This window comes from Vigna unguiculata, chromosome 8, assembly GCF_037176805.1.
Source record: "Vigna unguiculata cultivar grain cowpea cultivar isolate G323 ecotype 2 chromosome 8, ASM3717680v1, whole genome shotgun sequence".
NCBI lineage: Eukaryota > Viridiplantae > Streptophyta > Magnoliopsida > Fabales > Fabaceae > Vigna > Vigna unguiculata.
Window position 1 is genome coordinate 24998917 of NC_140799.1, and position 12397 is coordinate 25011313.

At 31.8% G+C, this 12397-nt stretch overlaps 1 protein-coding gene across 1 annotated transcript; it reads left to right on the forward strand.

Annotated features, from left to right (window-relative positions):
- The first annotated feature begins 5805 nt into the window (after nucleotides 1-5805).
- On the forward strand, nucleotides 5806-7513 carry LOC114195024 (Pathogenesis-related thaumatin superfamily protein). The gene is made up of 3 exons (XM_028085424.2): nucleotides 5806-5956; nucleotides 6429-7092; nucleotides 7209-7513. The coding sequence occupies exons 1-3, from the start codon at nucleotides 5896-5898 to the stop codon at nucleotides 7342-7344; spliced, it is 861 nt and encodes a 286-aa protein (XP_027941225.1). The 5' UTR covers nucleotides 5806-5895; the 3' UTR covers nucleotides 7345-7513.
- Nucleotides 7514-12397: the final 4884 nt, after the last annotated feature.

Sequence of the window (12397 nt, forward strand, 5' to 3'; positions counted from 1 at the left end):
ACCTTTAATTGTTGGGGTCCACGTGTATTTATAGAGTTATTAATTATGTTTGCCCTTCTTGTGGGTTGGGTCATTGCTTGGGTCCTAGATGGGCCTGGGCTTAACCTAGGCCCTTAGTTAATGTTTTGTTGGGTCATGTGTAATGGCTTGAGTATAAAAGCCTTAATTTTTCAGCATTGTACTCACTTTTGAATTTTTTGTGCAATAGACACTTTGAGTTGAGAACACTCCTCACTATTGCCACTTGAGAGTCATCTTTTAGAGAGCTTACTCTCTTTACCTCTAGCCCCCTTCCTAGGCTAGAACCACCTCTAAATCATTCATTCCTTTCACCTATCCATTGCAAGCAAGAGCCTACAAACTTGCCTTCCACTCTTCCATGCTTCCTCCATCATTTCCGCTGCACTTGGAGCTTCATGTCTCCACCAAGCTCCATCATAGTGGTATCTAAAGCCATCCAAACCATGGAGTAGTAACTTGTCTTGGTTTGGTAAGGGTTCTATCCATAGCTTGTTTAGTTTTCCTTGTTGCCTTGTTGTTTCATCTATTCCCTTCTTCTTCTTTCATTGTTCTTCATCTTTCACAGTTCATTTGTTGTGTTTATGTGTTCTATTGTGTTTCTTCATTGAGTCCATTCAACTATGAGACTACAAGAGTGTTCTACACTCTATTTGTAGATTTTCATGCTTGCTATGGTTCACATCATTTACTAGCTTTCCTTTAAAGTTCAACACCATTTTCTTCATTCTATTAAGTTTCTTGCATTTTAATCGGTGAATCTTTCTTGTTTTTCATTTTTCTAACGTTTAAGTTTTGTCTATGGTCTTCTTCTTCACTTTTGCTTCATTTCCACCATTTATTTCTTTCATTTTGCTGTTTTACTAAGCTTGATATAGTGCCACCATTTCACAACTACGCAAATGATGCTTACACTGTGCGTGTGGATGGTTGGACAGATTTCTTGCCAAGATTAAACCATTTTCACCGTTGGTTGTGGTACCTTAGGGTCTTGAGATGTTCATCTTTTATTCATGTATGATTTTAGTTAATAATCATGCTCCAATCCACTGGATTTTCGTTTGAACATCTCCAAAAATTTTCAGAGAGTAATCTGATCCAGTTTCTTTGTTTTCCAGAGTGCACACCTATTGTTTGTTAATTCTCTTGAGTGATACAGTGCCTGTTAATTTTAGTTGTTTGTTGTGCCTAAAAGATAAGACATCAACGAAATTTTTGCAACAAGAATCACTCAAAACCATTGAGATATGAATTTGTAATAATTCATCAAAGTCTAGCCAACAATCAGCGTTTTCAGGCTTGTTGTGCCTTTTTTCACTCTGTTTTCCAGACACACACTGTTTTTGTTTGATTTAAATGGAACGATCCACTACACCAATTCACTTGCTAATTTTTACTGATTTAAATAACATCTGGACGAAAATTAACAAAAAAAATTGTGACAAAAAATGTGCAATACAAAAAATATGATAAATCCTCAAAGTTGAGGCAGCTGTCAGCGTTTTTCTACTGGTGCAGTATTTTTTCCAGCTTTCTTTGTTTGTGCGTTTTGGTGTGTTTTCAGCTCTAATTTCAGTGCTTTTTGTCCATCAATGTCTTGGCCTAAGTGTGTCTCCTTTATTGCTATCAAATGCCTTCAATTTGGAGTAGTGTACACCCTCCCATTGGCATCAATGCATAACAGACTATAGGCCTTCTTACAAGCACTGTAGTTTCTGTTTTGTTTTTGTAGATCCATTCTAGTTCCCTTCTAGGATTCTCTTTGTTGTGCTTCCCTCCTTGTGTGCCTTTAATTTTTTTGCTTGTCCATTCTTGGCATTTCAATTCTATCTTGTCACTATAATTCCATTTGGTTTAGCATTTTCTAATTCGCTTTTCTTGTGTTTCTTCTTTCATTTGGCAAGTAATGTTGGTTCTAATGTTTATGGATATGAATTAAGTGTTTGATTTTGATTTAGTTGCTAGCATAGGTAGCATCTTAGGGGGTGGTTAAGGAGTAAATCTCTAAAGGTTGTGCTCATCTTTTTTTTTACCCCTCCCTTCACCAAATTTGGAGAGTTTGAGCTTTAATTTTCTTGGCATGAGTGTTGAGTACTAACATTTGCCTTGGCATAGTTTTTGTGTATTATTTTGTTGTATTTTTTTTCAGCTATATTGTGGTCATTTGGTGCCAATTCAAAGCCATTTCAAGAGGTATTTGCTGCCTCACAAAGTCCCCAATTGGTGCTTACCTTTGGCCATCAACTAAGGCCTCCAAATTCACAAAAAATTGGTGCTCTTAGGTGCTCTCTTGGAAGCAACAATTGGAGTGCTTTGGCTGCACATTATTGCATGCAAATTGTTAAAACTTTGTAGTTTATTTTTTGCTTTGTAATTTGGACTACTTAGTTGTCTTGGGGAACCACAAGGTGTTCAATCCCATCTCCTAAGTAGAACCTTCATCCTCCATTAGTGAATCGTTTTTAGTTGTAAGTGTGTTCAAAGTTCTAAGTGCTTTCTCACCTTACATTAGGCCGCATAGTTATATTCAAGTTTTCCTGTTGTTTAGTTGCTTAAAATTTTGAGACCAAAGTCTCTTCATATTTTGGCCAATTAGGAGTCTATTTTTAGTGTTAAATTTCTTTGAGTCTTGTTTGTATGTTTTGTGCTTAGTGACTCAAGTGATTCTATTTACTTAGCACTTAGACAATTGTGTGATCTTTGACACCTTTTACAAGTGCATCTTGGCAAAGATTGGCCTTGGTATTTAAGAAGTCTTAAAGACTCACCTCGCCTAACTTGGAGGTCCACTTGTGATTGATTTCCTCTACCATACTTTGTTCAAGTTGCATAAGTTCATTCAATCACCATGAGTACATATTCTACATATAGTCCTAGGTTGCATAAGCATGGTAGTCATGAGTTGCATCATACATTTTATAGTGACATTCCATTCTTTGGGGAGGATATAGGACCAATATCATTTAGAGATTGGATGTGGGATACAGAGAAGTTGGTGCAACCATTGTTTAGTAAATATAGTCAACTTGACATTCTTAGGCATGTTACTTCTAGGTTTATAGGACGTGCATTCGAGTGGTGGCAAGAGAGGCAGTATAGAGTGAAAAAAGGGAGAAAATCATGCATTAACACATTTTCTAAATTAAAAGCATGCATGTGGAAACATTTCATTCCCCCTTCATTTAGGATCACTAAAGAGCAACAAGCTAGGATAGAAAACTTCATTGACATAGGGGATGCTTTCATCCAAAATCTTGCTAAGTTTTCTAGACTAGAAAAAGATTTTAAGCACAATTTGGACTTGCTCTTGAGTGAAAAAGAAAGAGAGCAAAATATAAGAAAGAGCAAGCAAAACTTAAAAAGCTTCGAGAGTGTGAAAAGAAGAGAGCAAAAGAAGAGCTTGAGAAGCTTTGTGCTAAAAGAGAACAAGAGGAAAAAGAGATAAAAAAGAAAAAGAAAAGAGATGAAAAAGAAAAGGCAAAAGAGGAGAATATTAGAAAAGCCAAAGAAGAGAATGAGAGAAAAGACTTTGAAGCAAGAGAGAAATTAAAAACAGAGAGTGAGTTTGAAAGAAAATCAAAAGTGGTAGAGTTAAAGAGTAATTCAACTTCAAGGGAACTCATTGTTAGGGATTTGGTGTGTAATCCTTCACCAATTCCTTTCATGAAGACCCAAGTTCCAAAGGGAGTTTTCCCATCTTTAAACTCTTCTTACTTTTTCATTAAATTTCTTGTTTTGTTTCCTTCTCAAACTTTTTGTTCTCTATCTCATTCCCTTATTTCATCCTCTTCAAAATATAGTGCCAAAATACACTTTGACTTTAAAATTCTTTTCAAAATCATCCAAGTCAAAGTGTGAAACACTCTTTTTGTGAAGTGGGCCTAATACCAACTTTTTCCAAATTTATAAGCCCACTTTCACACATTCCCCAATCAATTATATTGCATGGTCTTCATGATTTTAATCCAATTCTGTTTGATGACTGTTGCATATATGTTTTTGATCCTGGTGGAACCCAGCTTTAGTTGCTGTGAGCCTTAAATGACCCTCTTGATCTGAGGTAAGATCCTCTTCAAGTGGGAGGGGATGATGTGATCCCAACAAGGCTTATAGCTTGGGCAACGCCTAGGCCCAAATCATGCTCAAGGCCCAATACATGGCCCACATGCATCTTCAAGCCCAAGCCCATCAAGAGGCCCAATAACAAGGAGCATGCTCAAAAAGATCCAATTGGGCTTCATTCAAGATGGCCCAAACCCACATGGGCTTCTCACACTCTTCACATGGGCCAAAGAAGATGTGAAGATTTGAAGAGGTGTCTCAAAGAGCAATAGAATAGCAATAATATTGGCCAATTGTTTAGGCTTTGCTTTCTAGAATAATAAGTCAAACAATGAGTAGTTGAATTGATAAAATTGGGCTTGACTAAGCCCAATAGGAGATTTGGCCATGAGCTATCAAAAGAGCCAAGGTGGACTAAGTGAAACTCAACACTTCTTCCTACACCTCATGGATCCAAAGCATCCAAGAGTTAGGAATGCTTCCTCCTTCTCCAAGGCATCATCCAATGGCCAAGATCAAGCCTTCTTCTCCAAGCTAGCATCAAAGGCCAAGATGCTTTCTCCTTCTCATCCAAAGGTCAAGATTCCTCATGTGTAATGGCTTGAGTATAAAAGCCTTAATTTTTCAGCATTGTACTCACTATTGAATTTTTTGTGCAATAGACACTTTGAGTTGAGAACACTCCTCACTATTGCCACTTGAGAGTCATCTTTTAGAGAGCTTACTCTCTTTACCTCTAGCCCCCTTCCTAGGCTAGAACCACCTCTAAATCATTCATTCCTTTCATCTATCCATTGCAAGCAAGAGCCTACAAACTTGCCTTCCACTCTTTCATGCTTCCTCCATCATTTCCGCTGCACTTGGAGCTTCATGTCTCTACCAAGTTCCATCAGTAGGTGTACTTGGGGTCAAAGGATTGAGAGTATATTCTGTGTATTGTGCAAATTTGCACATAGTGATTATTCTCTTTGGTCATGATTTTTCTCCATATTTGGAGTTTTCACATTATATTCTTGTATTTTTTGTGTTAATTTTATTTCTCTGTTAATAGGGTAATTCTTAAAGATAAAAACAATAATATTCTTAATTGATAATGCGTTTTTTCCAACAAAAATTATATAGAAATTATTTGATTTATGGTTCTCATTCTTTCCAAGTTAGTTAAATGACGATATGGACCGAGAAGTTTATTTTGTTATTTGTAAGAAAATCCAAACACAGTGTAATAGTTGCAACGTTCGAAAGATTTTTAATAACAAAGTCAAAAACTCGAGAGAAAAATTACACCTTTACGATAGGGTTATCCAACTTATGTGATTGATTATTAGAATCCAAAAGCGCAAATCTAAAATCAATTACAATTAAATTTTGTAATTCCCTTCATTTATAAGAAGTTATTCCAAAAGTAAAGTTACTTCACTCTTTTTAATCTAATCATTATAACAAGTAATAGGTTTAAAGAAGATAAAAGTAGAAAGTTTAGAATAGCTTGATTCATGTTAGAGAAAGAGAGGGTTATTGCCACGTGTGAGAGCTGGGGTTATCTGTTGTGATATGTGGAAGTGTTGGAAGGATATAAGTATAGAACCTTGATAAACTTGCCGCCATGCAATTCAGCAAAAACTTGCAGCTATGTATTTGGAAAAGAATAATGCATTGTTTTCACAAGATGCATGCCTTTTGTTACTTAATTTGATTCTCATTCCTTCTTTCCGCACGTATTCTTTTTCCACCATTCTTTTATATTCACACCTTCTAATCACATATCCTCATCACCTTGCTTAACTTAACCCCTTCACACCCAAAATTATTAACATGGCGTTCCATCCTCAAACTATCTTTCCAATCACTTTCCTTCTTGCAATACTTTTATCAGGTAACAATGCCTACCACACTCATTTTCTTCATACATTCATGCCCTCTTGCTATGAGATTGATGAATATCTTTCATTCATTTTCTTAATATTCCACTTTTTCTTTTTTTCATCTTTTATCACTCTTTTTATAGCTTTTGTTTCTTCAACTTCTTCTCCTCCAAAATTGGAAAAAGAGGCATACAAAAAAGATAAAATAATACTTTATATTTTGATTCATGAAAGTAGATAAGTGATTCTTTACCAACATCAAATTAACACCTATAACATGTCATTATAATAAATATAATTACTTCTAATTAATTAATGATATAAAATCCTTTTATCCTACACAAAACTTTAAACTGCAATATGTTGTAAATTTTTAGTTTGGTGTAATCAAGTTAATGGTTTTTGTATATTTTTTTCATGGAAAAACACACATTTTGTTTTGAAACAATATTTTTCTTATATGCGTGTTCCTTGTGTGACCAGGGCAAAAACCATGCGAGAGCGCCAGAGTTTTCACCATCGTGAACTATTGCAAGGAGACGCTGTGGCCGGCGGTGACGCCGGGAGAAAACTTCGACGGCGGCGGTTTCGTGCTCAAACCGGGGCAATCGGCGGTCTTCACCGCCCCGGTGCGTTGGAGCGGGCGCATTTGGGCCCGAACCGGTTGCAAATTCGACCAAAACGGGAGCGGGCAGTGCCAAACCGGTTCATGCGGCACGACGCTGAAATGTTCGGCCTCCGGAAAAACCCCCGCTTCACTCGCGGAATTCACACTCGCGCAACCCGACTTCTACGACGTTAGCCTGGTGGACGGGTTCAACGTCCCCATCGCCATTAGGCCCATTAACGGAAAGGGAAACTGCTCCTCCGCGGGGTGCGACTCCGACCTCAGAACCACTTGCCCTAAGGAACTGTCCCTTAAGGCTAACGGGAAGACGGTTGGGTGCCGTAGCGCGTGTGACGTGTTTAACACCGACGAGTATTGCTGCAGAGGGAATTATGGGAACCCCTCCACTTGCAAACCCACCTTTTATTCCAAGAAGTTTAAGGAAGCTTGTCCCACTTCTTACAGTTATGCCTACGATGATCCAACCAGCATCTTCACTTGTTCAGGAACTGATTATGTCGTAGCCTTCTGCTCCTCCAGGTTTCTGCTTTCAATTCTTTTATTCTCCTTTTTCTCAGTTTATATTTTTATCAATACCTCTCTAACATGTGTGAATTCTTGGTTTTATTTTTCAAACTTGTGTTTCTGGAGTTCAGGAAACGACAGGTATGCACTTACCATAACAACAAGCTTCACTGCAGTGGATCACAAGGGTTGAAATCGTTAATTGGAAGGTGGTGCATCGTCATCATAACTCTGTTTTCGGTTCTTAGTTTATGGAATGGATTCTAACCCCGCTAAGACCTCCATCCGCTTTAATTAAGTTTAATGCATTTGATGAGTTTGTGTAAATATTTTCCTGTTTTTTTTTTTTCTCTTTGAGGATGTTACTTACGTATACCCTGTGTACGTGTTTATTCTATTGTATACGGGAAGGTGTTATTTTAATAATTTTATTTCACTCGTATCCCTTTCCTTTCATTCAAGAAAGGAAAACGATGATGTGCACTTGAGGTTATTCTTTTCGACCAACACATTTTCATGTAGTAAAAATATAGCATTTCTTTTGTTTTTGTTACAACATTATTTGGGCCACGTAACTAAACGTGTGGTTGTTCTGCTGCTGTCTAATTGCCCAAAACAACAATTAACAAAGGGTTATTTCTTTTTGCACCACCATATTTCTCCTATGCAACTTTATAAATACGATTCGAAAGTTTCTTTTGAAAAAAAATGAATTATATAATTTAAAAGTTATTTTTTATTTCTGGATTGTACAATTAGAAGCTTCTTTTACTTTTATATTATATAATTCGAAAGTTATTTCTTAATAAAAAATTACAAACTATACAATTCAGAAGTTTTTTTTTTTTAGTTTAAATTGTGCAATTTATTAGCTTTCAAATTGTGTAAAATTTTATATTATATAATCTGAAAATATCTTCTAAATTGCATAATCTAAAAGTTTTGTTTTGACTACTAAATTATGTAATCTTGAAAGTCTTTTATGCTAAACAAATACTTTCGGATAACTCAATCCCAAAAATTTTCTTTCTTGAGTTCATCTATAACGCAACTCATACACAGATTATGGTCATGGCAAAGATGACTACGACAAAGGGGCAGTTTGGTCTCTTAACATGCAATGAGATGCCCATGGTAACTATTGATTGCAGAAAGAAATAGCCCAAATAAAGGTAACAAGCTGGCCCAGCACTATTACACAACTCAGATAATGAACTTATGTAATTTTCCTAAATTAAAACTTCAGTAATTTGGAAACACTGGTATGCTACAATGAAATTCCAAAGTTAGGAAAACTATTATTTAATAAGTACTATTACTAGGCAGCCTTTGAATTACCTAACAAATTAAGCGGATTTATTATTTTCTGTTTTAATTACTTTTTTAATACACTATTTTGGAGAAGACAATTGTCGAATTTGGATTCTCTATGTATTTTTAATTTCCAACATAATTGTCCTTATGTATTAAAATCTTGGCTTAAATATATATTTGGTCCCTATTTTTGTTGATTTTATTCAATTTGGTCCTTATTTTCGTTTTATGTTCAATTAGGTCCTCATTTTCGTCAAATTGTGGTCAATTTGGTCCTTTTCACTAACGGTGTTTAAATAGTTAACGTTTTTGAACAGTACATGCCACGTGTCAGCTCCTGATTTTTTTGATTTTTTTTTAATTTTTTTTAATTTTTTTTAATTTTTTTAAAATTTTTTTAATTTCAAAAAAAGTGTCCACGTGTCAAGTAACAATTGTGCCACGTGTCAATAGGGATGGCAACGGGGCGGGGCGGGTACGGGTATCATGATCCCATCCCCATCCCCATAATAAAAATTCATCCCCATCCCCATCCCCAAACCCAACGGTTATACAACTTTTGACCCATCCCCATCCCCACCGGGTAACGGGTATTTTCTTATACCCATACCCATACCCATTTTTTTATTGTTCCATATATCAATTAAATATTTTTTATAAAAAAAATTTAAAAATCACACCAACGGAATCATGATACTATCAAAATATTCAATATTAAAATAACATACTCTTTTTTATTTTCATGATGTCAAATATTAAGAAAAATATTATAATAGTATAAATCTCAAATTAAAGTATCAAATAACAACTAAATAAAATTCAAATAATTATATAAAAGCTAAAAAATTACACATTACTAAAATTTTATAATAACAAAAATATTTATTAATTTTACAAATGATCAGTGGTTTCATTTGCATTCGATCCACCTACACATAGAAAAAAAATGAAAAATTAGATATGATATAATAATTGAAATTGAAAATTTTAATTACTAGAATATAATGTACCTTCTTCATCAGATTCATTTTCACTCATGAGAACATCTTTTCCTTTTAATTTTTTAACACCTACAAACACCAAATGTAGAATATTAGATGAGAATTCACAAAAAATACTAATAAAAAATATTAATAAATTTGAGTAACTTAACTAGATGGTTTGAGTTCCATATCCAACTTCTTGTACACATCAAAGCCTCTATAGTAATATGATGAAGTCGACTACGGTGAGAAGTTAATATCTGACCACCAGTACTAAAAGCAGATTAAGAAGCTACAGTTGTTATTGGAATAGCTAAAACATCCCTTGCAATTGCTTGAAGGGTTGGAAACTTTAACCCATTTGTTTTCCACCATGATAGGATATCAAATTCTTGTGTAACCGGCAAATTATCTTCTTCCAAGTAATAATCCAACTCTGTTTTCATAACTGTAGTTCTAGATTTTTTCTTTTTTGCCATAAACTCTAAAAATTCATTCGCATCATTATCAACATCCTTTCCCAACTCCAATGATGTAGCTCTATAAGAAGAAGTTTCATTCTTTTTTGATTGATATTCCAAAACCAAATCATAGCACATTTGACGAATCCTACTAAGTTTCAGATCAAAATCATTACCATACAATTTATAAAAATAATATTCTAACATGTCCATCTTGTACCTTGGATCTAAAACTGAAGCAATTGCCAATATGTTATATAACAAAAAACAAAGAGAATGAGAAATATGTTATATATATATATATATATATATATATATATATATATTATATTATATTATATTATATATTATATTACTATGTATATATATATATTATATGTGTGGATATCTTATGTTTATATATATATATATATAATTATTTATATATATTATATTATATTATATATTATATTATTATTACTATGTATATATATTATATGTGTGGGATATCTTATGTTTATGTTTATATATATATATATATATATATATATTTATAGATATATATTTATTTTAAGTATATATTATATTATATTATATAATAATATAAATATAATAATATATATTATATTATTATGTATATATATTATATGTATATGCGTAGATATTTTATGCTTATATATATATATATATATATATATATATATATATATATATATATATTTCTTTTAAATTTTTATAAATTTGTAATGTTATAAATTTGTTTATAAAAGATCTCACTAGTTAAATGATTAATTTGTTTTATACGTATATATTATATATATTATATTATATTATTATGTATATATATTATATGTATATTATATTATATTATATTATATTACATTACATGTATATGTGTAAATATATATATATATATATATATATATATATATATAAAAGTATATTTTATTTATATGTATATATACTATATTATATTATATTATATTATATTTTATGTGTAAATATATTATTTATTTATATATATTTTTTAGATTATTTAATAAATTATAAATAGTTTAGTAATTTAAGCGGGGACGGGTATTTGGGCGGGTATATATATATCCCCATCCCCATCCCCATCCCCAGTTGAAAATTTCGGGTATTACCCATACCCAGTCAAAGCGGGGATTCCCCGTCAAAACGGGGACGGGTTCGGGTGATACCCACGGACACGGGTTTATTTGCCATCTCTACGTGTCAATGCTAGTGCAACGTGTCAATTTCTGATAGTATTATTTTTTTTATTCAATTTAGTCCCTATATTCGTTATTTTTGTTCAATTCAGTCCCTATATTCATTATTTTTGTTTAATTTAGTCCCAAATTTTGTGAAAATAGAACCATTTAATTTTTAAAATTGACATTATTATTACTTATTTTTTAAATTTAATTATAAATTATAATATTTAATTATTAATTGAATATAATTCTTAGATTCAATTGTTAAATAGAATATAATTATTTAAATATTATTAAAATATAATTATTTAAATAATATTAAAATATAATTTTTTAAATATTATTACAATATAATTATTAAAATTTTAAAAATATATATTAACATTTGTAAAATTTACATTTAAATTTAAAGTATTTAATATTTTTATTGCATTTTAGATATTAAAATCTAAAATATTTTATATGTAAATGTTAGTTTTACAAATATTAGTTTATTTTTCTAAAATATTTTGAATATTTAAAATATTTTTATATATCAATTTTAAAAATATTTTAGAATATAAATATTAGAAAAAAAAAATAATAATTATATTTTCATAATATTTTAAATAATTATATTCTATTTAGAAATTAAATATAAGAATTTATTCAATTTATAATTAAATTTAATAATTTATAATTGAATTTAAAAAATAATAAATTTAAAGATCAATTTTAGAAAAGATATTAATATAATTTGTATAAAAGATATTAAATTTAGCGTCAGACTAAATTGAACAAAAATAACGAATATAGGGACTAAATTGAACAAAAATAACGAATATTGGGACTAAATTGAACAAAAAAAATAATACTACCACAAACTGACACGTGGCACAATTATGACTTGACACATAGACAATTTTTTTGAAATTAAAAAAAATTAAAAAAAAATAAAAAAAACAGGAGCTGACACGTGGCATGTAGTGTTCAAAAACGTTAACTATTTAAACACCGTTAGTGAAAAGGACCAAATTGACCATAATTTGACGAAAATGAGGATCTAATTGAACATAAAACGAAAATAGGGACCAAATTGAATAAAATCAACAAAAATAGGGACCAAATGTATATTTAAGCCTAAAATCTTTAATTTCTAGGGTTGACTCTAGTGGTTAGAGTGTGTATGCTTTAACGTTTTGCCATAAATGATGTGCTTCAGTTTAGAAACAACTAGGTAGGTTTGGCTTCTAAGTTTTGTTTTTTTTTTTTTTTTTTTCCTTTTTCAAGTTTCTTTATGTGATGTACACACTCCCTGAATATATATAGTTTGAGCTTGAATATAAATATTACATTTAAATTTGATTTATTTCAATATAGGTAAATA

Bases quoted from the DNA above. Each gene is read 5' to 3' on its own strand.
- LOC114195024 (XM_028085424.2), top strand. From the start codon at position 5,896: ATGGCGTTCCATCCTCAAACTATCTTTCCAATCACTTTCCTTCTTGCA. The intron at 5,957-6,428 runs GTAACAATGCCT...TTGTGTGACCAG, and splicing joins TCTTGCAATACTTTTATCAG to GGCAAAAACCATGCGAGAGC. The intron at 7,093-7,208 runs GTTTCTGCTTTC...TCTGGAGTTCAG, and splicing joins GTAGCCTTCTGCTCCTCCAG to GAAACGACAGGTATGCACTT.